Consider the following 27,642-nt stretch of genomic DNA (forward strand, 5'->3'; position numbering starts at 1 on the left):
GCGCTCTCACTGCAACTGCATCCCCACGTAGACTGGGAGGAGGATTGATTTTTTTTTTTTTTTTTTAAGGCAGGGAATTGGGGTTTTGGGGGAAAAAAGTCCTGGTCCTGCCACACTGCTGTGCCACCTCGTGTGGGTTGTCACCTGCCTCGGTCCCTGCCGAAGAAGTGCAGTGCTGGGTGAGTCCAGATGAAGTTCCCTGTTCTCCTGTGCTTCCTATTTGCCGTTTGGGAAAGGGGATGCTCGCCTGTTGGACAGCATTGAGCAAAACCAGCCTCCGGGGCAGAGCCCAGGCGGAGCTTCAAGGGGAGAGGAGAGGGCAGACCTCAGCCTTGCCCACCCTTGACACCACAGGAAGTCACACTTAGATCCGCACCATCAGCAGCAGGACTAAAAGTACCCGGTGTGCAGAAATACCGTCTCCTGTGGGCGCCGTGCGGAGCAGAAGAAGAAGGCAGCGTGGGGCAGGCTGGGGAGAGTGAAGGAGCACGCCAGGAGCTATCGGCTCCACAGCACCGCGCTGCCTGCGGGAGGACGGAGGGTTCTTTGCTGCTGGAAGCCCCTGGCAGCAGAAGTCACCTTCCCATCATAGCATGTTTTAATCTGGTCCTCCTGGAAGGTGGGACTGGCCTGGGTACTGTCATTGCTTGGGCTTGCGTTGTACCTGAGAGACGTCGTGTTAAATTTTGCAGTTGCTGTTCTGCAGCCGTTCTGGTGAAATAGGATCAGCTTCTAAAGGATGGGATCGTTCTCTGAACCGAGCACCACCCTTAAATATCCAACTCGCTGGCTGCTCCAGGATGGCACCTGCTGTGTGGGACAGGAGGAGCTGTGCTGTGAGGATCCCCTTTCCTTGGATTAAAACCAACCTTTCGCTGTCCTCACAGCCTTTTTTCTTTAGGACGAGAGCAGAGCCTCAGCTGCTGGACCAGGTTCGCCTTTCCCATCCCTGCCATCAGGGCCGGGGAGGCAGAGCAGCCTGTTGGGACGCGTCCTGCTCACTTCATTTGCCTCCAATATTCCTTCCTTAGCACGTTTCTTGAATTCAAACTGGCTTTTCCTGCTCCCAGTCCCTCAGACGCTGATTTAACAACAACAGAAAAAGGAACTTGTATTTTTCCAGCCTGTCCGGCACTGCCAGGGACTGGGCACCCACTGCTCCTCCTGGAGCACCCCCTACACGTGTAGGGCAGCGAGGACTAGTGAGGTAAAGGCTGTGCTGGCACAGGCACCTGAAATTGTCCCTGTTGCCCACTGGCAGCACTTAGGGGGATAGGTTGGCCTCGGCTGCTGGCTGCAGAGCTGCCCTCTGCCAGCTCATGGCATCGGGGTTTCTCCCCGTTGGGATCTTTTTCCCTTTTCACACCGAGTTTTCTCCTCTTGGACCTTTGAGCTGCTACCTATCGTGTCTCGACGCGCTCTGTCCTCGGTTTTACCTTTCTTATCTTGCAGGGCTCTGTGCTCTTTCTCACAATTTGGCGATCTCTGTGCTCAGAGGCAGGGTTATCCAGCTGGGCTCTATCAGGGAGGCCTTGGATCGCAGCTGAACCTCCAGGACGGGGTGGTTTCAGGGCCAGCTCGCTGTGAGCTCTGTCTGGCTTGCGTTCGAGCCAGTTCCGCGCTCCAGATGGTTGCCTCGGCGCTGGAGGAGGAGGTAACCTGGTTATTAAATCACTCCTGCTGCTTTGGCAGCCTGGGGCATCTTCCACCCTGGCGTGAGAGTGGTCTAGAAGAGAAGCGTGCTCTGAGCCAGGCTAACACAGTAAACCCACCAGCGAGCAATTCCAGGTGCTCCATCATCCTTCAGGAGCAGGAGAAGCCTTCTTGCTCAGCCGAGAGCATGTATCGGGGCCCTGGAGACAGCAGGACGTTTGCTTTTTGACCTCCACACCGTGCTGGGTGAGCTCTGCTGGGCCCTGGGCGTGTGGTTCAGATGGGGAACCGATGGTTGCAGGACGCAGTAGATGCCAGACATGATATGGGTTCAAAAAGCAGCTCAACATGGGGAATAAAAATCCATCAAGGGCTATATAACACAAACACGGGCTGTGACCCTGTGCATTATGGTGTCAGAAGCACAGCTGCAGGTCCTCCTCCATGCACCGTGTCCTCACGGGGTGCTGGTGGCCTTTTAGGGCTGGGACAGCCCCGTGGTTCCACGCAGTTTGCTGAGGCTACTGCAGGGCTTACAGCAGATGGAGCGATATTGCTGATGCTCCCACGTCTCAGCTTCCCCAGGGGCTCCAAATGCACTCTGCAGGCTCTGCAGACAAACAAGAGAGTTCTCTGTGTTTATTTTCCTGCTGCAGCTTTTCTTCTTTTAAGAGAGACAGCTGCTTTTGAGAATGGTGCTTAACGGTTCTTTCAAACTCAATTAGGCACTCGGGAGCCAGGAGCTGCAAGCCCTCAGCTTCTACAGCTCGCAGAGGATTTTTCCACCTGCAGCTTCTGTTAAACCACGGCTTTCCGAGGCCAGCTGAGTGTTCAACAAGTGGCCATTGGTTAGTGCCTGAAAGCTGTAACCCCTGCAAACAGGGGCCAGTCCTGCTTTGCTTGCTCACCTAACTTTGAAATTATCGGAAAGCAATTTCATCCATCACTTCATTTCTTTAAAAAAAAAAAAAAAAAAAAAAAGTAAATCAGGCTCTGTCCCGATCCGGAACTGAGTTGAATGTTGTATCTACAAGAAATGCCTTTTTTTTTGTCCAGACTTGACAACAAACCATTCATCCATTTGAAACAGCAGGATGGTGAATCTGAAGTGTTTTTTCCTTCTGTGATCAGTGCCTAGCAGGGTGCAATGTTTTGTGTAGGATCTTCTGCCCATCCCCGAGCCGGTGTCCTGAGGGATGCGATTAATAGCTGTCGTGCGTGGTTGGCTCCAAGCCTGATCTCTGGCTTGGGAGATGTCTGTGCAGTGGAGGGCTTTAGTTTCGCCAGCAGAGCTCTGTGAAAGGTTTCCGTCCAAGGAGATTGCTTCTGGTACTTTAAGGTCGGTCTTTGTCCTGGCTAAAAAGTTAAGACCTCAAAAAAAAATTATATATATATATATACACATGCATGTTTTTGTATGACCCTTTTTTTCTTTAATTAGTTAAATTCACCAGAGTGTTTCCTTGTGGTGCCTTTAACAAACCACTTCAGTATTTCAGGATGCCTGTTGGGGTTGCTGAGCTGAAGGCTCCAGGTTGCTGCACCATTCAGAGCCGTGCTCTGGGCTGCTTTGCGCCGTGTTTTCGTGGTCTGGATGCTGGAGAAAGGGGTCCGGGCTGGCTGCAGGACGCGTGCCAGAAGAACCGTGCTGGACAGGACGAAGGTAAGACAGCTCCATGCTTAAATCTCCTGCAAGCACCACCAGCGGGTGTTTAAGGAGGGAGTTCAGGCCATGGGATGCCCCCCAGGCTCCAGCTAAATATGGTTCAGTGACTTCTTGAGGCAGGAGTTGCATCCAGATCATTGCACTCGGTGGTCACTGTGAGGCTTTCCTCTGCTAAATCTCTTGAAGTCCCGTGCCCTGTGGGGCTGCAGCCATCAGACGCTTGAATTACGCTTTGTGAGGGGGTGAAATGATGTTCTCCTGTTTGTTTTGGAAAGGCTACGAATGGACGGCACCCAAACGTGCAGTCCCAGCAGGCGAGCGATGGCCTGAAGCCATGCAACTAAATGCCGGTGGGACTTGAAACGCTTGGGATTTAGTTCAAGAAAACACTGACATTTAATTAGGGGGAATGGGAAGAAAATTGAATGATTTAGGCAAAATCCCTTTTTGCCCCCAAGGGCCATTTTTTCTTGCTGAAGTTGCTCTTTTTGTGGATGGAAAATTCCCAACCTGCCTGAGTTGGCAAGCTCTTGCTTTGAGCTAAGGCCTGTGCTGCTGTATGTTTCCAACAAAAAGCTGCGGCTAAACACAGGTCTGAAGGCAGCATGTGCTTCCCTGCCGTGTTCCTGCAGTCCTCATAGTGCAAGCAAGGGCAGGGGAGTGGGAAAATGTCAATTACGGTTCAGTCTGCGGAATTACAGTAATTAAGAAAACAAAATATAACTCAAGCTCTGCCACCTGGCCTATGGGGAACTTCACTGTAAGCGCAGAAGAATCCTGAAAAGTTTTCTCTTAGGCAATGGGCGCTGCAGATCATCAAATGAGACAAAATAAGCTGGCTTTGTTTCAAGAAGAGGACTATTAAAACTTCAAGAGCAAAATTTTAGACTTATTATGCCAAATTATGAAGATTATCTAACGATTCCGTATGGAATATGGAATTCATAAACGCTTTGCCTCTCTCCCAGGCTCCCAATTCAATACCTTGCTACCCTGAAGCAATGGAAGAACTACTTTTAAGTTTTTAAGCTGATTTTCACTGATATGCTGTGCTGTTGGTGGCGGTTTTGCTCGATGTTAACAGCTGAGAGCCTGGGGAGGCTGGGGGAAAGGTGTTTGCCTATCCTTGGATGCACCAAGCGTGCTCCTAGCACTTGGTGAGTGATTTTGCAGCTGTGGTAATGGCTCTGTTTTGCAAAGATGGCCATTTTAGATTTCGGCTTAAATGCGTTTTAAGTTTTCTGTCCTGAATTTTCCCCCCAGGGTATTCTGTCAGAAGTCAGCTTTGCTTTAGAGTGAAGGTTTTGAGGTTAATTGAACAGAGCGCTTTGGAGATGAGGGATTTAAGGCCACAAGGCTTGAAGATTTCACAAAATACACTGGTATGCACTTAGCTTGCTTTTTTCAGGTCAGTTCATGGGGGTTACATCAAGACATGAAACCCAGTGGTTCCCTGGACCATAATAACCTCTGCTGGCTTCACCGAGCAGTTGTGCATTACGCCCAGACCTGGCAGACCCTGCCAGTCATAGATTCTACTGCTTTTAAGACCCTGACAGGGAAGTTTTACTTTGTCAGATGAAACCTGAGTCCTTTTCACAAATCCGCTAGTTACTCTCTAAAATCTACTTAACAAATGGCTCACGAAATAGAGTGGCTTTAACTGGATTACCGAGTTTTCCTCCTGTGCTTTGTTCCCTTGCAGAACACTGCCCGTGATGAACGGCATGTCCTCGCAGGCTGGAAATGGCCTCACCCAACCCTCCCTGAAGCATCTTCTCAGCCAGCCCTGGCGGTGGGAAGGAGGAGAAGAGAGGAGGAAGAAACGACGTTGGGCTCGTGGGCATCTGAGTCTATCACGGTATTCCCCTTCCTGAGCATTCGGTCTTTCACAGCTGTTTGTTTGACAGGTTGCCATCTCTTGGGCAGATGGAGGTCGTTCTCCACCCTTCTCGTCCCACCGTCACCTGCTCGGCCAGCCCTGGGTCACCTTTGTCTTCCCTGTCATGTTTAATGCCTGCTACTGCTGTGCTGCCGAACCTTTTGCCACAGGGTGCAGGAGGTGGGCTCATCTCCTCTCCTACTCATCTGAGTAGGGGCCTTTCCTACTCAATACATAGAGAGTATACTTAGAAAGCAGTGTATTCACAGAATCATCTAGGTTGGAAGAGACCTCCAAGATCACCGAGTCCAACCTCTGACCTAACACTAACCAGTCCTCCACTAAACCTTATCACTGAGCTCTACATCATACATGGGCAGCCCATTCCAACGCCTAACAGCCCTTTCTGTAAAGAAGTTCTTCCTAATATCCAAACTAAACCTCCCCTGATGACCCTGTTCATCTGATAGCTGTGTTCATTGGGTAAAAAGACTGTATGTGCTCAAGAAACTGCAGTCCATCGGCGCTCTAAGGAGAAAACCACCACGTAATCCACCCCTTTCAGATCAGATGGTCGCTTCCCCTTTTCTCGATTCTTCGAAAGTGCATCATTGCATTAAATTGCACCTAAATTTGCAAAAACAAAAGCACAAAGATGTTTAGGCATTGGAATGGGCTGCCCAGGGAAGTGGTTGAATCACCACCCCTGGAGATCTTTAAAAGCTGTTTAGATGTAGAGCTCGGTGATCTGGTTTAGTGGAGGACTGGTTAGTGTTAGGTCAGAGGTTGGACTCGGTGATCTTGGAGGTCTCTCCCAACCTAGATGATTCTGTGATTTTCCAAAGCGTTCTGCTTTGCCTTGTGTGGCTTCCAACCCTCTCCTCCCCAGCACCGAGGGATCCATCCGTACACAAAGCTTGCATGAGGGGCCTGCTTCTGCGTAGCAAAGCATCCCAACAACTGCAGTGGTAGCCTCAAGGAGCCTCAAACAGTGTCCTCAGGTGGGCACTATTTGGGTTGGGAAGCTAGCAAAGAATTTGTGCGGTCGGATGGGAGAACAGAAGAATTTTATCTGTTACTGTGGAGTATCTTCTCTAATGGAAAACTCAAGGCTCTTCTCCCTTCCTCTAACTGAGGAAAGGATGAAATCCTGTTTCCTCTCCATTGAAGAGGAAACCGGACTATTTTTTGTGGGGTTTGAAGCCTTGCTGTGTGTTCTGGCCCACGCTAGCTCATGCACCCGCTGCACAGCCCAACTATTACCCTTTAAGGCCAGATCCAGCTGAACTCTGATAGAGGAGAGCAATTAAATTGTCCCATGCCCTTAATGTACATTATTCTTTGTGGTACGTGACAAACTTGGTATGAGTCTTTGTCTGATTTTTTGCTTAAAATAGTTTGGTTTTCATCTTTCCCGGGGTACATTCCTGAACCCTTACTGTATTGCAACATCTGCTCCTCACACACCTGTAGGAGCTTGTTCTCATACCGGCTCGGGTGTTGTTCAGAGGATACAGACCTTTAGGAAAGCAGACCATGATTTACTGGATGGCGAAGACTTTTGGCAAATGAACTCTTCTCTACTGGCCTGAAAGCTGCCTGAGACACTGCTCCTGCTTAGACTGGAGACTCCTCTATGCACTAATTGTGCATTTCATTTCCAGAGCCTGCTTCAAAACAATCCCTGTGTACAGACCTGCACTGCAAAGGCCAGGAAAGAAGAAAGCTGGATGCTGCGTGCACCCCAGGCACTGTTAGAGCGGGTCTAGTTTTGCAAAAACAGCTCTAGCAGTTGTTATGTACCACTAAAGGGTATATAACGTTTCCCGTCTGCCTTTGTTTTTTTTGCTGTAGTTACTCGTGTTTGTTATATGATGAAGTTATATATATATATTGTTTTATATGAAGTTATGCTTTGTTTTTATAGATGCTCTGATGGGCGAGGAGATTGGCTGGCACTTACTGGTGTTGTTCTGAGCCTTCCATCTGACTTTCTCTGGGGGGAAACCAGGAAAATCAGCCAAAGGGAATTGAGAGTCGGCTGGAATTAAAGCGCCTGCCCATCCCTCGTGAGCTCCGTGTGTCTGCTCCGAGGTGTGAAAACCCTGCTGAAGGGCGAGCATCAACTTGTAGTGGATTTCTTAGAAGCATCGTGGCTCTGTAGAGGCAAGCGTGAATGAAGGGTAAATCTTAGGGCCTGACTCCTCCTACGCATGCGCACATACCTCAAAGCACTACTCATGTTTTACATGCATCCTTCATCCATCTTGTTTGCTTAGCTGAAAAGCCGTGAGGCGGTGGAGAAATGGGTCTGTAAAGGGAAGCGTGTAGGTAACAAATGATGGTGTTTCCTTTCCCAAAATAATAAATGCATTTGTTGGTGAGATGTACGAATTCCTACCAGCTGGTTGCATTGTAAGCCAGGGCTTCTTGAGGACTGTGCAACCTCCAAAGCTAAAATCAGTGGCGTATTCTCAGGATAAACAAGTATCCCCTCTTTTCTATGTGCTGCTTGGTTATGAAATAAATCACAAGCAATTCTATGGGTGACACCTCAGTTCTGTGGGTGACACTTCTAAATCTGAAGGGAGGAGGCTTTAAGCCTCCCCACTTGCGCCAAGACAGGATCCACAAAATGTGCTTTGTCACTGATGGAGGTTTACCCAACCTGCTCTTAAATCTCAGCAGCAGAAACTCTGCTCCCTCCTCAAGTGATCTTTTCCAGGACTTCCTTACAGCTAAAAGTTTTCCCTAATGTGCAGTTTTGCTGTTATGTGGATACATGGCTTTCCGTCCTGGCCTCTGTAGTCAAGGAAACCAATACATTTTTATTGCCTTTTTTTTGGTGATGTTTTATTTAATGTAAGATTGACCCCTTGTCTCCTCCAGCCACTTCTGCTCTTTCCCTGCCCTTTTCCCTGAGTTTTTCATTCTTATCACCCTGGGCTGTCATTAATTGTCTCATCTCTCTTGTAAAACCCTTCATCATCAGGCTGGAAATTAGCATCAGGGATATAACAGAAATCAGATAAAACACCTGCTGTCATTGCATTATCAGCATTCACGTGTCTCACATTGCGTTGGACAAATCACTGTCTTTACGGGGCCCTTTTGGGGTTGTTTTCCTGCATTTGCATAAATATGTTGATTATAAGGAGGCAGCAACACAAAGGCATCCAGAGAAATGTGACTGTAAGATAAACGTGTGTGATGCTGGAGCGAAGCCTGCTGCAGACCCCCCTGCTTTCTCTGACCGCCCTGCCCCGAGAGATTGCTGGCTGTCAGGCACTGATCTCCCACTGCGTTGCACAGCCAGGCTGGGGGCTGCTACCAGCAGAAGCACGTCTCCTCCTCAGCCTACCCGAGGGGCTAACACCTGGGGTTTTGATTTACAGGAGCCCACAAGAACTGGAGCGATGCCAGGCGAACGACCGCAAACACCGCGCGTCGATGGCTGGATGAGCAAATCCAGCTGAGCTGTCTTCTAATTACAAAGAATATCTTCTAAATAAAATCTTTTCCCATCTATTCTCCTCCAAGGAAATAGCAGTCCAGCGTGACACGCATTTGGGTGCAAAAGCAACGCCACTCACCCACGGGGGGGAGAGTGACCTGGCTGTGCTCGGGATGGGGTTCTGCCCTGCCTGCCAACACGATGTGACACCTTGTGCACAAGCACAGCCCACGTCAGATCTGTTGGGGCTGATGAACATCAGGGTTAAAACAGCTCGGTGCCACAAGGAGAAGGTGTTTCTTCTTTTTGCATCCTGTGTGGCTGAGCTGCCACCAAAGCGAAGTTCGGTCTCCCTCCCTTGTGGCGTTATTTGGACACAACAAGAACTTGCAGTGTCTAGAATTGAGGATTTACTCAGTAGTGCTGGCTGCTGTGGTCTGAGGGACAAAAAAAACATATGAAGACAAGGCAAAAGTCCAATTCCTTACTAACCTGCCTTTTGACAGTGGGCAGTGGCAGAGGTTTATGGAGAAGTCATAATACAGCCTGGTATACGGTGTTCTTACAGTACTGCATGCCTCGATCCTACTGTGAATCACGCTGTATTACTTTTTCCTCGTGTGGAGACCGTGTAACTTCCCTCCCCTGACATCTGAGCTGTTTGTTTTTGTTTTCCCCCATGATGCATGTATAGCCCTAAACTGCTGCATATGCTGCATCATGTGGGATTTACATATGGGAACTGCTTCACATGCGAACTGTCCGACGGCAAAAATTGAGTCCAAATGATTAGTAAGTATGGTGGAGCACCTGCTGTTCTCACTAAGTGTAGACCAGTACGACTCTGTTGGTTTACCCGAGTGAGTGATCTGGTCCTACAAGACTCTGCTGGCATATAAATTGTGTGACCTGGATCCTTGCAGAAAACCTATAGCTTGTCCTCTCTGCTTCCCATTAACAGTGCCTGGTCCAGTTCTCAAGAGCTGTTCATCGCTGCCAGAGAATATAAGGACTCCAAGTGTGTGATAAGGCAAGGACAATTTAAGATGGGTCAGACAGAAGCTTTATTAATCACAGTAGAGAACATTTGGACATAAGACAGAAGAGGACTCCCCCTTTTGTCCCCTGTTCTCTTCCAACTGACCGCAGAGCCCCAACCTACACAGTGTTTCACAAAAAAAGGTGATGAAAAACAATCATTCCAACATTGACAGAGCCAGGTATCCATCCCTGGGAGGGATGGACTCTAAACAATAATATAAACGAAGCCAAGTGTCCCTCCTAGGGATGGACTCCTTAAGTAGCTTGTTAACTGCCAGAGCAGTGAATAATGTGACAATATGGACAGGTGGCTCTTGGTGGAGCCCGTAGGAGTGGCACACCCAGTATCGTCTTAGCTCCGAAGTGGGCAGTTGGAAACACTCACAGACTTAGCTTTTAGTTGAAAGGAAGGCTGTTAGTTAGGGCACCATGCTTCAAACCTGGACACAAACCCTATCAGCGTACAGGCTCACATTTACAGCCCCAGCTGCCATTCAGCAAACTCCCGTGCAGCTTCGAGCATATCACAAGAGAGAGTCTGCTGGCTGATTTTGTGCAGGAGATGGGCGTAGCTGTTCCAAGAAGAAAACTCATCCTATCAGCAGACTTGCTTTCTAAGTAGGGGGCCATGCAGAGAATAAACTTAGTGGAGCTGCATGACCACAGCAAGGATCCTATTGAGTATTACACTGGGGTGAGGCTAACACTTAGATACCACTAGACTCTGTAAGTGAAAGCTAAAATCATCTGAGAAAGGGAATTCATTTGATACCAAGTATATTGAGCTGGGATAGGATGGTACTATCTATTGCAAACTTTTCCTTTTTTGTAGAATCACAGAATCATTAAGGTTGGAAAAGCCCTCCGAGATCACCTGGTCCAACCATCCCCCTACCACCAATGTCACCCACTAAACCATGTCCCTAAGCACCACGTCCAACCTTTCCTTGAACACCCCCGGGGACGGTGACGCCACCACTTCCCTGGGCAAAAGCCCAGCCTTGGTGCTCTGAGTCTCCTTCTCTTCTGTTCCTCTGCCCATCATGTGCTATTTGCTGCCTCTATCTGCTGTATTCCTCTCCAGCCCGCATCTGCCTGCTTTACTTAGAGGAAATGTCCTGAACTGGCTGTTTTTGTTGGCAAACACCCACTGAAGGGCAATGCCAGCTGGTGAAGCTCTATGCAGACACTCCCCAAACCAATGTGATTAATACCGGAACATGGTGTGGAGGCACCACATACGATGTTGTGCATCTCTTCTTTCCCTCACACCCAGCCTGACCCTCCCCTGTCCCAGCTCCATGCCATTCCCTCGGGTCCTGTCGCTGTCCCCAGAGAGCAGAGCTCAGCGCCTGCCCCTCCGCTCCCCTCGTGAGGGAGCTGCAGGCCGCCATGAGGCCTCCCCTCGGCCTGCTCTGCTCTGGGCTGAACAAACCCAGGCACCTCAGCCGCTCCTCAACACTGTGACTATGTGGATCACCAAGATGCCCTCTGAAGGACAAAGGAGACAAGCTGCTGGCAAACAGGAGACCATGTTTGTCAGATCATTGACCTGATGGGCCATGGCAGGTCCTGAACAGGGACTGCATTTGCAGTCAGAACTTGACTGAATCTTCCTTCCTCTGGCAGGGCCCAAGGCCAAGGGCCTGGGGCAACCTGGTGTGGTGGAGGTGTCCCTGCCTATGGCAGGAGCCTGGAACCAGATGGGCTTTAAGGTCCTTGCCAGCCCAACCCATTCTGCGCTTCTACTGTTCTGTGATTCCCTGAGCCAATCCTCACAAGTCTTATTTCCAGCAGCAGCTATACGCAAAGAGCTTCCAGAACTCTAGACCCTTCTTCTTTCTGCTGAGCTGTACTTCTAGAAAACAACACTTTTTTTCCCCCCCTTATTCCAAACACTTCTATCTTGCACAAGCATAAACATTAACTCCCTAAGCAATCTTAAAGAACAAAGACTTTGAGATAAGATTAGCTTGCCGCAGAGATGTTTATAAGACTTTTTTTCCCCCTTCTCTCCTGCTTATGAATTTCACCCCTTGGCAGGCAGGTTGGGGATTGTTGTGTAACAGTTTAGCTACATATAATTAGAAGGCACAGAATTATATACGAAGCAGGCATGTTATCCAGTATGGATGACAAAGGCTTACCTGAGTTTGAAAAGCATACGGAGGAGTTTATGGAGGACAAAAATATTAATGGTGAGTGACTGTAAAAATACCGAATGTGAAGTTGCCGTGTCTGCTTCACAAAGTCCTTCAGCTGTAGAGCACAGAGATCTGTGAGAGAATTGCAGGGAAGCAACTGCTGTTAGAGTCCAAATGAAATGGGCTACGGTGATCTTCATTTGATTTCCTGTGGTTGTTTTTATGTTCTTAATTCAGTTCACTGAATGGCGAGCAGTAGCTGCCTACCCACAGCAAGGAGTGGATGAGGACCTCACAGAGCCTTGCAAACTAACCACCCTTTCTAAAAATACTAGTTTACAAGGCCATTTATTATAAGCAGAGCACTGAAACATAAGGAATCTAAGTGCAGTGATTGCACTTACCTGTTTTTAATACTTTAATAATTTGCCAAGAATGGCCCCTTTCTGTTGGCTGGACACTCTTGATTGTCACTCATACAATGGAGTCATTTTTTACAGTGTTACGCTTATTGTTTTAAAAATGGTTAGTGCTTGAGTCATGTTTACCCTCAAATGCTCTCCTTTCAGCAGTACTTTCTGTGTTCGAAGGTGTTCCTGAAGACAAACAAGCCTCTTCCTTTGACCTGGATTTCACATTTAAACATATCTCTTCGAACTGTCACCTATGTTTTTTGAAGTCTGTTGTAACCCAGTGTTTCCTAGATTACAGTATTTCCATTTTACCTAATTTCTGCCCATGAATAGGTTTTAAACACTTCACAGTAGGAAAAAAGGGAGATTAAAAGAAAAAAAAAAAAAGCTTTTTCATCTTCCTTCATTTAGATAAGCAAATGTCTAGTACTTTATTTATTCCTCAAGTCTTGACATCAGTATTCTGCCATTAATTACCACAGAATACAATTACCAGGATCTTGGAGGACCTTTCCCTTCAATCTTCTTCACGGTAGAACTTTTTTATTTTTTTTTAATTTTTTTATTTTTATTATTTTGAATACTCAAAAGCCCTTCTGTCATTTTAACTCTGATAAATAAACGTGCTCTTGAACTTCTGTACACATTTCTTCTTGGAGGCAGAAGAATTTTCCATCTGCATACTGATTATTTAATGGTCTTATTACTAAGTACATGCATTTTGTAGGACTCCCTGATTTGCCACACCTTTGTCAGCAGCTGTTTAATCACAAGGTTTTCTTTTGGGTTTACAGCAAAATACTTAGGTAGCTACTCCTTCCTTTCACCCAGAGGTAGCATAAACAGTAGCATTCATCCTGTCCAAGGAGTTGAGAAACAGGTAACGCAATCACAAAGAGAAGTTTCTTCACCGTTTCTTGAATTAGTTCCATCCTTTTCACAGTCAGACAGGCTTTGTGACATTCTTACCTCCCGGACAAATCGGAAGATGTTTTGTGGTTAGAAATATTATTTTGGGTCACGTTTGCAAGGTGGCAACCCTAGGGCAAGGTGGAGTCCTGCCATGCTGGCTCCCCTTGCCTCAGCCTTTGCACTGCCTGGTGATGATGCCCTTGCAGGGTGGCTGGTGTTTTCCTCTCATACCTTCCAGACCAGTGCACATCCTGAATTTCATTTCATACATAAGGCCTCTGCCAGCACCATTGGGTTGTAGCATAGATTGGTTGGTGACCACATATGTTTGTACTTTCCCCAGTGTCTCCTCACAGAATCACAGCACGTTGGAGGGTGGAAGGGACCCCTGGGTGCCCCTGTCCCCTCTCGGGGCAGCCTGTGCCAGGGCTCCGGCACCCGCCCGGCCCAGCAGTGCTGCCTGAGGGGCAGGGGGAGCCGCCGGGGCTCCGGGCTGGGCCCGGGGCCTCTGGGCCCGGCCCTGGGCACCGCCGAGCAGAGCCCGGCTCCGGCCTCTCCGCACCTCCCTGCGGGTCCTGACGGCCATGGGGGAGCTCCCCCGGAGCCTCCTCTGCTCCAGGCCGAGCAGCCCCAGCTCTCGCAGCCATCCGTAATAGAAGAAATCCTCCAGTTCTTCACTGGACTCTCTCCACTATGTCCATGTCCCTCTTGTACTGGGGAGCCCAGAACTGGTCCCAGCACTCCAGGTGCAGCCTCACCAGGGCAGGATCCTCCCCCCCCCAACCTGCAGGCGATGCTTTGCTTAACGCAGCCCTTTCTTTGCCCAAGGGCCCATCGCTGGCTCACGTTCACCTCAGTGCCCCCCAGGCCCCCAGGTCTGTTTCTGCAGAGCCGCTTTCCAGCTGGGTGTCCCCGGCCTGTCCTGGTGCTGGGCCTGTTCCTCCCCAGGGGCAGGACTTTGGGCTTCTCCTCGTCGAGCTGCAGGTTTGTGTCAGCCCCCCTCTCCTGCCTGCCCAGGTCCCTCGGGATGCCAGCACGACCCTCCGGCATATCCACCGCTCCCCCCAGCTGTGTGTCATCTGCAGCCTTGCTGAGGGTGCACTGTGCCCCATCATCCAGGCTATTAATTAAAGGTGTCAAACAGGACCGGACCCAGCACCAATACCCCTGTCCTGTCCCTACAGACCCCGATTAAGTCCCCCCCCGCCTCTCCCACAGCCCCATAGGCACCGGCACACCACTACCTTGCACCACCGCTGCCCACCCCACACCCCCTGTTCAAGCCCTGTCGCCGAGCCCCCGATCCCTAACGAAGCAGCTCCCTTTACGAGCCATGACGTCACGCCCAAATGTGTGACGTCACCCCCAAATTCTCCTCCCCGTGACGTTGGGCTTCAGCTCCTCCTCTCCCACCTCCCCTTTCCCCACCTCCCCCCTTTCAGCCTTTGGGGGAACGGCGGCGGGCGAGAGGCAGCGGGGGCTGGCGGCGGCGGGAGCTCGGCGGGTGAGAATGGTCCTGGTCCTGGTCCTGGTCCTGGTCCTGGTCCTGGTCCTGGTCCTGATCCTGATCCTGATCCTGATCCTGGTCCTGGTCCCGGTCCTGGTCCCGATCCTGGTCCCGGTCCCCAGAGCCTGAATGACTCCCTTTTTTTGGAAGCCCTTTTGGGGCTGCCGGGAGCAGCAGGGCGGTGCGGGGCTGGGGGCGCGGTGCCCCCCTTTGCTCCCCTCCTTTTCATTTTATTCTAGCCCCCTGAGCCCGATGCGACCCAGCAGCGCTTCAGGCTTTAACGCTTTTTGCTCTTTTTTTTAGCCCAGTGGCAGGAGGGACGCCGTTTTACGGGAGATGTGCTGTGAGCTAGCAGGCTTCATCATGCATGTAACTCACACTGGCCTCTTTGTTTTATCCTAAAGGCCACGTATAAAGTAGCTCTTATCCGCTCCCAGAGCACCATGCTTTTCAGCAATTTATATAATCTGGCTTTATTTGGGGTGCCGAGGCCTGATTTCTGCCTGGCATCATTCCTTCGCAGGGCTCCGGTGTCGTCCCCTCTGAAAATCAAGCCGTGGCGGCCGCGCGTGTGCCTCAAGGTTATTTTAACGTAGCTCGGCCAACAGCTGTCTGCCGCAGCCCGTGTGCGAGCCAGAGATAACAGGCGCAGCGTGCAGCCCGGCCACGCTCCTCTCTGCCCGTACCAGGGGACACGAGGAGGGAGCAGGGTCCGGCAGCCCCCGCTCGGGGCTCTCCGAACTACAGAAAAGACCAAGAAGGGATGCGGGATGGCTTTCTGGCTGTGCAGGCTGCTTTAAGTGGTATTTGAGCTGAGAGTGTCCCCTACTTGTTGCAGGTTGAGCGTTCCCAGTGCGATCCGGTGGATTTTCCAGTTGGCAGTGCCCGGGCACCAGTGAGTAAGGCTTTCCTGCGGAGTGACGTGCGCTTCATCTTCTGGACACCCGAGGCTGGCAGTGTTTTTCCACTCGAGCTCTTCTTGATACAGCTGGGAAAAAAAATAGAGGAGCTTTCAAGTGCATAAGCCCTTCTTCAGCTCTTGAGCTCCACAACTGTGTGTTGTGGAGCCAAAGTGGGCTGAGAGCAATAGCGTGGAGCTCGGCGTGTCGGTGCAGGCCGTATGCGTGAGGCTGTTTTGAAAAAAACTGGTGGCTGGGAATCCGTGAGATCCCGTGCCCTGGGAAGTATCACAGCTTTCTTTGAAAGAGGCAGCTTTGGGACTTCCGTGGATAGCTTTGTGTAGAAGCATCCTGTGGCGTCTCAGCAGCAGTGCAGCCCCTGGGATTGCTGCAGGAGGTTTTGTTTTGGGGTCTGACCCTTCTCTTCTCCCTCTCCCATGTTCTCCGAAACTTTCTATTAATGGGATTTTCCAGAACAACCTCCTGAGTTTCTTATCGTTCTTATCACTGTAATGTTCTATTAATAACTAATACACAAGAAACTACGAGCTCCTATAAACATGTTTTTGTGTTTTATATGAGCAACAGGTGCTTGCCACTTATGTAACACTTCTGAAAGCTCGTGATGGGACAGCAACTGGCAGATAACTTGCTAAACGTTGGTGTGTTTTTTTTAAGATGTTAAATTTTTTCATTTTTCCCCTATTTTCCCTCTCCCTGTACTTTAATCTTCTTACAAACCTTAGAAATTCCCTGCTATCCAAGGGAGATAGATTATTGCTTTACATTGGAACATGTGTTGGCTTTATACTAATCCTTTGCGTTGCAACTAATTAGTTTAAAACCTGTCCTTCAGTTATGACCCTTGAATGCTCCTGTTAGTTAAAGGACCTGGCTGCACAGCTTCAGAGACCTCTACCTATCACAAAGTTACAGACATTTCAAAATAAAGCAAATGTGAACAAAGTGATATCCCTGGCTGCTGCTGCTCTCACGCACACACTTTTTTTTTTTTTTTTAAGGTGTGGGACAACTCCTACTTTCTGTCACATTTTGATTGGCCTTCCAAAGAGGCAGTGTCCTATAAATTGCCATTTCCAGTTTGCTTCTGCCCTATTGCCAGCTGAGGGACAGGTGAGTACAGAAGAAAAAATGGTCTAGGGTGTATTTCATAATCCTTAAAATTAGTGCTGGTTGTTAATTTGGATTAGCAGGCTGGGGGAAATAACAGCCATGTTTCAGGATAAAGCTTCCTCATTTAACTTAATTTGGAAAACAAGAGAGTTATTTTTTATTATCAGTTTCAGTCAGCGAGTAAAATGAGTGACTGCAAAGCTAGTTAGAAAGTAATATAGGAATTGGTGGGAGTAGGATACATATATATATATATATATCTTTTTTTTTTTTTCGTCCAGTTCCTAAATGTACAAAAATATTTAACTTTGGGACAGGCAGAAAAAGAAACCTACCCCCCAAAATCAAAATTTTCACATCGGTTAAATTAATGCTTTTTGCGTTCAGTGCTGTTAACGACTCCTTGAAGCTCTTTAAAATGAGAAATGTTGATCTAGCAGAATGGGATTTTCTGTCCAACTTGCTCTTGAAAGGTAATGAAAAGTGAATGAAAGTTTTGTGTCAGGGCTAGCTATATCTTATGGTTAGTTTGGGGAAGTGTTTTTAAGGGATAGTATTAATGTCTTTATATATCTGTGCATTTGCTGATAATTTTTAGAATTTAGTAGCTAGTTATACCATTTTTCCCTTCCTATCTGACACAGCAAGAAATGCATGTCATAGGTGGTATTTTTATATTCAGTTGTACTGCTTGGTAAACTAAGGGTTTTTCAGTGTCTGGTATGAAATGTTTACTGTTCTTTTGAGTCAGCCTAGACTTGCAAGTAAATTCTTAGCATAAGACTGTGTGTTTATTCCACAAGTGAATTTGGAGAAACCAGTCTAGTGAGTGGGAAACCAACCTGATCCTAACATTTTTGTAACTTTAATTCGTGTACCCTGCATCTAGAGCTCAGAATGTAAAATGCCTTTTCAGGTCCTGTGAGGGGAAACTTTGGGAAACAGATCACATGAGTCTCCCTTAGTACCATAAGGATTTTCATATCCCATTCTGAAACAAGAAGGGATTATCATGGCTCTTTAAGGTGCTGGTGCTGCCAGTGTTCTTATGTTGGTTTCCTAGGGAGAAATATGTCCTATGTATTGCCTGGATGTGTTTGCCTGCTGTCTTCCTCCTCAGCTACTTCAGCAGCTTGTGGCTCACTTCAGTGAATTTGATAGGGACTGAGTCCTAAAAATATCAAGAACACATCTGTTTTGTGAGCTGGGCTCAGAGGGGAGAGAAACCTCATGAGTGCCTCGGCTGGACATCACAGAATCACAGCAGGGCTGAGGCTGGGGACACCCCTGGGTGCCCCTGTCCCCCCCTGCCCCAGCAGGGTGCCCAGCCCCACGGCCCTGGGCTCGGGGAGCTCTCCAAGGAGCAGCCCCCGGCCCCTCTCGGGGCAGCCTGTGCCAGGGCTCCGGCACCCGCCCGGCCCAGCAGTGCTGCCTGAGGGGCAGGTGGAGCCGCCGGGGCTCCGGGCTGGGCCCGGGGCCTCTGGGCCCGGCCCTGGGCACCGCCGAGCAGAGCCCGGCTCCGGCCTCTCCGCACCTCCCCGCGGGTCCTGACGGCCATGGGGGAGCTCCCCCGGAGCCTCCTCTGCTCCAGGCCGAGCAGCCCCAGCTCTCGCAGCCTCTCCTCACAGCACGGGGGCTCCGGGCCCGGCAGCACCCTGGGGGCCCCGGGCTGGGCTCTCCCCGCTGGGTCCAGGTCTCTCAGTGCTGGGTTGGTGTATAACCAGGAATTAAAGAGCTGTGCAAAGCCCAGAGGAGATTAGAGCAGTTGCCTCCAGCACTGTGACAGGAGAGATACGGCTGTGACAGATCAAACCCATAATCAGGGAGTCCGATCCCTGTAATGGCTTTGTGGCCGTGAGGTGCAGCAGAGGCATGGTGAATTCATCAGGGCACTAATTGACCCTGCTTCTCAATGCAATAAACAAATCTAAAAAGGAGGATGAAACAAAGAAGATGCACTTCAGAATAAGTCTCTTTCCGTTTTAATGTGCAAACGTGATTTTTTTTAATGATGCACAGTTCTTGCGGGTCTTATTAACCCCACGATAGGTGGTTTAGCAGGTCTTCTGTATTTAAACAGCAGATCGCCTTGAAGTATCAGAAAACTTCTCCTTTCTGTGTTGCCTTAAGTGAAAGGAACAGCCAAGTTAATTAGCTGTTTGCGTTTTTATGCGTATTATAAATTGGTGCTGCTGGAATTCATTGCGTTAGCTAGCTGCCATAATTTCTTGTTGTGTCCTTCCTACTCCCCGATTCTTTTACTTATAATATATGCAACAAGAGCACATGAGAAAGGAATTGACAGCATAGTCCCAGTTTTAAAAGTGAGCTATTTTTAAAAGGTGTCTTCATTTTGGAGTTGGTTCGTTGTATCACTTTGGGGAAGATGGTTAAAAGTCTGAGGCGAGGAAGCATTTTAGTGGCTGTGCCTTACGAACTATATTTGAAAGAAGGAAAATATAACCTCACAAAAGGCTGGTTGCATATGCATATGCAATTTATTTGCTGACAATTTTTCAGCAAATTTTTCTTCATTTCCTTTCCCAGTAGGAAAGATCTGGGGAGACAGAAAACCTAACTTGCGTATAGCTCAGGATAATTTAGGGATACTTTTGCAGTGTCTTATTATGAATCATGGCTTTTTTTGTGAAGTAATTAGGAACTAGTTCTGAGTAAATAAAACGCAGCTTCTCCTTTGCTTTCCTGGTGCTGTCCCTCGTGCATGTTAGTTTTGAGCAAAGCAGTGCTCTCTAAAGAGGCTGAGTTTTGCCCCTGTTGGTTTGAGCGAATCTTGCTGATGCAATGCTAAGGTTAGCTTATTTGTGGCAGTTCACAAAACTTTCATCACAAATACCTACAGTGAAGCTGTGTAGTCACAGTAGGTGAACTTGTTGAATTCTGCATTTGCTGTCAGTTGTGCTTTGAATCACAGTTTCTAGCGTAAAAGGTTTAAACTTGGACTGTATTCTCACTGTTCGTTATACTGGACCCTGGGCTGGGGCTGTGGATATTTTCCTGCGCTCTCTCTGTTGAATACATTACCTCTATTCATGTTACTTCACAGGCTGCTTCTAGCAGACGTGGCTCTCAGTTGGCACATCAGCTAGGATTTGGATTGCATCAGACCTCTTTTAAACTCTTTAGAGTATTCTAAGGGAGTATTTAAAACATTCAATGTGGTTGAGTCACTTACGACTAATAACTTCTCTTGTTCTCACAGCCTAATTGAAGAAGGAAGATGCCAATTGTCAAAAACGTGAGCAGAGCTGTCAGCCAGCTGCTACAGAGCTCTGGTTGTGGGTGTGGGATTTCCATCGTGCCCGTTCGATGCATCGGTGTCTCACCCCGCCAGGTGGCCTCTGATGCTAGCTTTCACTCAGTTTCTTTTTCGGAGTCAGATCATCCTCGGGTGCTAATTACAGGTCAGCATTCCTATCATAACTGTATTCCTTCTCCAGCTTCTCAGTCAAGTTCCATGCTCCCCTCCTCCCTCTCCAGTGAGCAGATTAACAGAAGCAAAAATACTTTGACAAAAAAAAATCCAAAGAAAATATACTGGAGTTGTGGTCTTTCCTGAATGGTACTCTGTGTGAACTTGCTTTTTATTTTTATTCCAAAAATCTAAAACCAGTTCATTGGGTTTTCCTTGAGGACGGTTTAAAGCTCTTCTCTCTGAGAAGAGAAATAGTACTCATTTGTGATATAATGCATATAACACTTCAATACTGTGTTCTGATACCACATCCTCTCTGATTTTTTTCTCCTGTTTTAGGTGGCCTTGGCCAGCTTGGAGTGGGACTCGCTAAGCTTCTGAGGTATGTCATGATTCTTTCACTTGCTATTAGTGAGGAGTTCAAGCTTTAGCCACAACTTGTAGAAGAAAAAAATTTCAGGAAAGCTGTTTTTAAAACAATCACGGTGATGATTGCAGAGTTTTTTGCCTCTTGGTTTTGTAAACAACTTCATACTTTTGCCATCTTTTTATTTTTTACGCCTGTGCTTGTTTTATGTTCACTGATGTACTTTCTGTATGTACATCGGTCACAGTTCCCAAAATAACATAATTTTGTCTAGGAGACTAGCCACTGGGTTCAGTTTGTTTCCAGTTAAATGGAAGTATTCACAATCTGAATCCTCAGAGGGCGCTCAGCCAAATAGGGCTGCATTTCCATGCTCAAGAAAGACAAAATTTGGGGTTTTATGCAGGTACCATGGGAGAGGAAAAAGTACAAACATCCACTTGAAAAAATGTGTAGTCCTATGCTAATTGCCAGGCTTTGCAACTGCTGACTTGTCTCTCTGAGAATTTCAGTTATGTAACTTCAGGCATAAGGTGCCTTCTTTAGTACAGTGCAAATAAAAATAAAACTTCAAGACCTTGTACCCTAATATTTTATAATTTGGTGAAAGATGAACTGATGCAGCAAAAGCAGTAAATCAATAAATGTAAAACGGTCCAAGATCTCTTCCTTGGCTATATCGCGGTTTATATGTACATCCACTCAGCTCCAGAGTATCGCTTGTATGTAGACAGTGTTTGTTGCAGAGGATTTGGACTATGATCAAAAGTGAGCAAACCTGCTGTATTCAACACCATGATATGGATTGAATGATTTCAGTCATTTCTATGAAATCGTGCAAACAATGGAAGGCTGGAATGTACTCCAATTCCGACGGTCTTGCTCTCCAAGACAGCCTTGTGCTGATTAGAGCAGTACAAGTCAGAGATTACTTATCAGCTGTATTTACCCTGTTGATATAAAAATAGCTGCAGTTACAGCAAGCCCCGTGGCATATGCTTTTTGGTGTCTGTAGGGGACTAGATTCTCAGGGTACAACTTGTGGTGAGAAGAGGGTAGGAAAGAGTTTTTTTTCTCTACTGATTTTCATTATCTTAAAGACTTACGTATGAGATGCAGTCTTTCAGTAAAAGGACTACAAGGAGTAGTTTACTAATTTTCGAAGATGCTATATTGACACTGAAGAGAACTTTTAAAAATTTTTTAATAGAATAACTGATTTCCTCATGGAAACTATTGTACTTCTGATATTGCTCTTGGTAAACAAAATAACAAAATAGCAACTCATAAATTATCATAAAGACTGTGGACTCACTGTACCATGTGGTTATTTTTATACAGGAAACGATTTGGAAAGAACAATGTGATCTTGTCTGACATTAGAAAGCCTGCGGATCATGTTTTTCATAGTGGTAAGTGACTGGGGGAACATATGGAAAAAAAACCTTGACTTCACCTCTGATGTTGATAAACTGATTACTCAAGTCTAAATGAAGAGTGAATGAAACTGTACAAATTGTTTTTTGAAACTTCTGGATAGTGCCTTCCTGGTTTGAAGTCTTGCCCAGATACTGATTTCATATATCAGTTATTCCTTTTTCCTAAATATTTTTCTCTGCATTTTTCACTGTCTCTTTGCCACTTTGTTGACTGAAGCACTCAAGTCAATTGGCTTTTGTGTTCCTGCTGTAAAAAGAGATGTTTATTCTTTTGGAGGGGACAGGTTGGAAATTAAATATGTGCCCTTTTTCCCAAACTGAGGCAATTTAGATGACAAAATGCATGTAAAATTGTTTGTTTTCTTGTATTTTCTTTAGAAACTTAATCATGTTTTTCTTCCTCGTCACTGTTTAATGATGTACGTAGATATCTGAATAATATATGTTAATGTTCCTTTTTCTCATGCCATTGACTGGATGAAACAGGAATTCTTGGATCAATGTGTTGTTGAGGCAAAGGCAGCAGTTTACCTTACTTTCTGCTATTTATCTACTAATCATTAGGCCGTTGCTGTTAGAAGGTGTGTATTTTGCTGTACAGTTAAATTTCGAGTAGAGGAACGGGCAAGAATGAGCAATTTATGAGTTTCGTCTGGAACTTTTCTGTTCTTCTTGTCATTCAGTTTCCTTCTGGTTCCATTTCTTTTAGGCCCTTTTATCTACTCAGATATCTTGGACTACAAGAATCTGCGTGAGATAGTGGTGAATAATCGCATAACTTGGCTGTTCCACTATAGCGCTTTGCTCAGTGCTGTTGGAGAAGCAAATGTCCCTCTAGCCAGAGCTGTAAATATTACTGGTATGTGACCAGGTTTCAAGTTTGTGATTCCTACAGAGGCTTGAGAAAGCGCAGTGGATGTTCTGATAAATCCTGTTATTGTTCCAGGTTTACACAATGTTCTGGATATTGCAGCTGAGCACAATTTGCGACTCTTTGTTCCAAGCACTATTGGAGCCTTTGGACCCACCTCTCCTCGAGATCCAACTCCTGATCTCTGCATTCAGAGGCCAAGGACGATCTATGGCGTCTCCAAGGTTCACGCTGAGCTCATGGGAGAAGTAAGAGCTTTTATTTTGCTTTCATGAAAGTTCAGTGAGAACTTCACTGATTCTGGAAGATTTCTCATTGCAGTACTTTCCCCCCTTTCTTTCCTTCCTTTTAGGCTTTAGTATTCTATTGCAGTCTGTAGCAGTTTGTCACGTCATGAAAACAAAAACCCTCTCCAAAGTCAAAGCCATCTGAGATTGTACATTCATAACTTCTCTATTGGCTTTGTATTTTTTCTAGAAGCATGAAATCGTTAAAGCTGTTACAGACAATTTCTTCACATCTTAAGTTTAAGAAGGACAGTGGCAGGTCTGAGGGCTGTATTAATTTGAAATGTCTCAGAAACCTGGCAGTTACTGGTTTCTGAACACTAGATCTAGACCTTGTGGTAAAAGTCAATCCGTATCTACTGATGTGGATGAAAACTAGAAAAGGAAGAGCAGAAAGATCAGTTACTTGGACTGATCAGTAATTCCTTGCCTTCCTTCCCTGCAGAAGTTACGGAATGAAGGTTCATCCTGTGGGAGATTGCTGTGGAAGCAGTGAGCTGTTTGGCCCAGTCTTGTGTAAAACTTTTTCTTCTTCCCTCTTTAGTACTACCATTACCGGTATGGCCTAGACTTCCGCTGCCTGAGGTACCCAGGAATTATATCTGCTGATTCTCAGCCCGGAGGGGGAACAACTGGTAAGCGGCTTGTGTGTATTTCTCAGTGTTGCAGGCAAGGATGTTAAAAACATAAGCCAATGCAGTCGTTTTTAACCAGTTTGTAGAATTTAATCTGCAACCGTGAGGAACATCAGTGTAGAGATCCTGTTTGGACTGAAGGTTATGACAATACTTTTGTCCACTGCAACTTAGGGTGTACTTCCATAGTCTTTAAGTGCTATCTGAGAGAGTTTGGCTTAGATATGCTTATTAAGTCCATTTCCTTTAAAAAATATTTCCAACTCTGCTGCCTTGCTGCAACGTGTAAATGCCAGAATGTCATTGGGATAGTTTGGGATAGCTCCTTGCACTCCTGCTGTGTAGTGTAAATCATATACAGTTCTCCTGCTAGGAGTTCCCCTCCTAGACAGGAGACTTTGGAGGTGATCTGAGGCGTGTTGACTGTCTCGAAGTGAGCAATGGATTGAGGCAGATGAGCACACACATCCACTGCACTTTTCCACAGATTATGCTGTCCAGATTTTCCATGATGCCATGAAGACCGGCAAATTTCAATGCAACCTGAAGCCAGACACCCGTCTCCCTATGATGTATATTGATGACTGTCTGAAAGCAACTCTAGAGGTCATGGAGGCCCCCGCAGAGGCGCTGAGCATGAGGACATACAACATCAGTGCCATGAGCTTCACCCCTGAAGAGCTGGCACAAGAGGTGCAGAAGCATGTTCCTGAGCTTCAGGTGACCTACAACGTGGATGAAGTCAGGCAGGCCATAGGTTAGTATCGGCTTTTTGGCAATGGGTAAGTGAAAACTTCAGATTTCTGTATGTCAAGGACAAAACAATGTTTTCTTTTTAGACACTTGGAAATTGCTGCTGTACAGTTCAAGTCTTATGGCCTGAAATTCATCTTTCGTAGTTCAAATGGCCAGTGATGATAACACCTTGTAGTTTGAAGGGATTTTTCCTAAACCTCATGTTCCTTGTTTCTCTTTCTTTTCACTGCAGCTGACAGCTGGCCAATGAACTTTGATGACAGCAATGCCCGGAGGGACTGGGGATGGAAACATGATTATGACCTCCCTGAGTTGGTGTCTACGATGTTTAGCTTCCTTGGGTCTGATTCCAGGATTGCTCAAGCTAACTGAAAAATTTTGTCAGATGTTTCCAGATTTCCACAGAGGACCAGGAAGAAATGGCTAAATTAGTTTGTAATTTACGAGTCCTAGAGCATGCCAATTATTAGTTTCATAAGTAGCAATGGAGTTGGGCAGAAACATACTGTAGCTCTGATGTCCTAGTAGATAAATGACACCATTAGGTGCTGTCTCTGAGCACAGCACCTATGACAAACACATAATTCTTGAACCTTCACACTTAAGCAACTGGGAACAAAAGCCACCTACTCCTGGCTGATGAATCTCCAGTCATTCTTGCTGCCTGGCTCTTACCTGGCAAACAGCGTGGGGCGATACTGTCAGTCATGGGGTTTCAGTCAGATCCCACAGAGTTAATGATATGTTTTTCATTTCCCTAGTGGAGGTTATTAGATCATAGTAAGATACAACCCTTTTTTTTCTCTGCTTACAGACAAGAGATACAAGAGCTACTTCACATTTCCAGGTTGCAGGCAGGGGTTGTTGCAATTCTAGTTCGAAATCAAACTTTGGTTAGTAGTTCATATTTATATATATATAGTGCTGTAAAAACATACTTTTCTATACATAGGGCATACTAAGTACCATTATTCTTATAACGCCTATAAATGTGAAGGGGAATAGGACCTGAATTCTCATTATGCTTTAAAAATAACAGGGTTTACAAGCTAAGCTTTTCCTGTTATTGCAAATGCTGCTGCTGTCAGTTTAACCTCAGAGGTAGACCTGAAATCCAAAAAGCTGTTACGTTTATGTGAATCCAGGGTATATTTCAAGAAAGCAATGCCTAGGAATGGGGTTATTGTTCATTAGCACTACTTTTGGTTATCCCAGTTGTTTGCCACGCTAGCATAATGACATACTGCCTGGAGCAAGTTTTAAAGGTGGGCTGATGGTGGAGGCTTACATTAGAGTCAAGTCAGCCTTTGAAATCTGTTCACGTTCACTGCTTTCTCTGTGTACACTGCATATGTATTTGTAGATGCTATTTATGCGTAACTGTCATACGCTTCTGTTCTTTAGAGAGGAATCCAGAGGCTGAAACCATCTCCTAGCTACAGTTAAGGCCTGTTCTACTCATTGAGTTTCATGCACAGGAGATTCTAGGATTAACAAGGGAATCTTAGTAGATGCATGCAGAGAAGATGTCTATCCAAAAGCTACTTAGGAGACTTTGAAAACGAGAAGTGATGGACTGGCGAGACAGGAAAGCCATTTTAGGTAAAATTCCAGTCTCTATGGATGTGAATCTGAGCCATTGGCTACTATAGCATGCCTTGAGAAACAACATCTGGGAACTTTGATTATATTTATTTTTCAAAGAAAAATATCTTTGGTTTTCAGAATGACTGGAAATTCCCTATATGAAGCTCTCCATCTTTTTTTTTGTCTTGTATACTCCAGTGGCCCATGTAGGTGTCATGTTCAAATACGTTCTTGCCTACATTGTTTGCTTTGTTTTCTGTGACAGTGCTTTGGTAGTTGCGAGTCTGCTACACTCTGTAACCCTGCAGTGTTTCTTCAGTAAGTGACTAACTGACATGACCTGATTCCTCCTTGTGAGGGAGTCTACGTGCTGCAGGGAACATGTTTTCTCATGAAAGTAACCTTCAAAGAAAGATTCTGTGGTGAAAACCAGTTATTTTAAACATATGTTAAATTTGTATCTCTTGTTTTTGTATGTATCTTACTGTTTCATCTGTTGGTGAAGCATGAATTTCCCAGGTATTTAAACTTAAAAACCTTTATGGTTGTGGCCTGTTTAAACTTTTTTATAATGTTTACGTTTCCAGGAAAAAAAAAATCAATTCTTTAAACTCTGCCGCTGTTGTAACTATCAAATTGTTCAAGTTTAATATTTGGCCCAGTGGGCCAGCAAAGTTGGGTTACTCATAACATCCAAGAAAAGACTGGCTCAAGTTTTGTTCTCTGCCCTGCCAAAACAGGATTATCTCCTAGTAAACTGTTACGCTGAGCCGTCAGATGAAGGGCTTTTAATATGATATGAAATGTCTCGTCCATTCCAGTCTTTCATAATTCAGACTCTGCAGACTCCTCATTGCCTCCGTTCCACGAGACCATAAAATAATGCAAAGAGTTGTCGATGGGTCTGACTCCATTTCTTTAATTCAAAGGAAGTCAGGGGGTCTATCCCTTCACCCTTGTTCAAAGCTCTAGCTAACAGCAAGAGTGAAGAGCAAAAATGTTTTCTTCTGAAACAAACCGTCCTTGGCTGTGGCATTGCATGGAAGCTTTGGATAAGGTGTCGCACCACAGGTGAAAAACAAGCCTATGACATTTTAAAGTTTGTCTGCCAAAAGTTGCTGATTTATTTAGGAGCGCGAGTTTAAGAAACTTCTATTTTGCAAAATCTGAAATAAACCATATTGCAGTAGACAGTTCAGATGTAACGACGTGATGATGACAGTCACGGTGTGTGGTTAGGCTTGTCTACATGGTCTGAGTCCTGTTTGAAATTCTGGTTTTTAACCTGTGACCAACAATGCCTGTATCATTTTTTTCTACATCTTCCCGTAACTTCAGTTGCAAGTATGTTACAGGTTTTTCTGTATTAAACCAATTTGATGTGGTACAAAACGTATTTTTCTACCACTATGAAGTTTGACTTCTGGGCAGAGACTTCTCACGACCTTTGAGCGTTGCAGCTGTTACATTACCTATTCAGGAAAAAAAAAAGATGTTAAGAATATTTTTTTCAAATATTACAAGTTGTTGATGAAGCCTACTTTAATAAAATTCTGTGCAGA

General features: G+C 46.3%; 1 protein-coding gene and 1 long non-coding RNA gene across 4 annotated transcripts in view; one reads left to right on the forward strand and one right to left on the reverse strand.

The window, feature by feature from the left end:
• The window catches only part of LOC310896081, an 8,837-nt gene extending 5,522 nt beyond the window's left edge, over nucleotides 1–3,315 (reverse strand). Inside the window, exon 1 of the long non-coding RNA XR_014581168.1 lies at nucleotides 28–3,315. This is a non-coding gene — a long non-coding RNA (uncharacterized lncRNA). The remainder of the gene's footprint in view (nucleotides 1–27) is intronic.
• An 11,292-nt stretch (nucleotides 3,316–14,607) lies between these two features.
• Nucleotides 14,608–27,642, forward strand: LOC310896077 (L-threonine 3-dehydrogenase, mitochondrial). Of its 3 annotated transcripts, none has more exons than XM_083827939.1 (11): nucleotides 14,608–14,669; nucleotides 15,511–15,567; nucleotides 16,594–16,705; nucleotides 19,926–20,127; nucleotides 20,478–20,520; nucleotides 21,847–21,917; nucleotides 22,654–22,803; nucleotides 22,891–23,063; nucleotides 23,647–23,737; nucleotides 24,225–24,494; nucleotides 24,726–27,642. In XM_083827939.1, the coding sequence occupies exons 4-11, from the start codon at nucleotides 19,944–19,946 to the stop codon at nucleotides 24,863–24,865; spliced, it is 1,122 nt and encodes a 373-aa protein (XP_083684065.1). In that variant the 5' UTR covers nucleotides 14,608–14,669; nucleotides 15,511–15,567; nucleotides 16,594–16,705; nucleotides 19,926–19,943; the 3' UTR covers nucleotides 24,866–27,642. The 3 variants fall into 3 exon arrangements, with proteins under 3 accessions (XP_083684065.1, XP_083684066.1, XP_083684067.1); XM_083827940.1 differs by having other exon boundaries at nucleotides 14,618–14,669; nucleotides 15,511–15,571; XM_083827941.1 differs by lacking the exon at nucleotides 14,608–14,669 and having other exon boundaries at nucleotides 15,287–15,567.

Source organism: Anser anser, assembly GCF_964211835.1.
Source record: "Anser anser genome assembly, chromosome: 3".
Classification (NCBI taxonomy): domain Eukaryota; kingdom Metazoa; phylum Chordata; class Aves; order Anseriformes; family Anatidae; genus Anser; species Anser anser.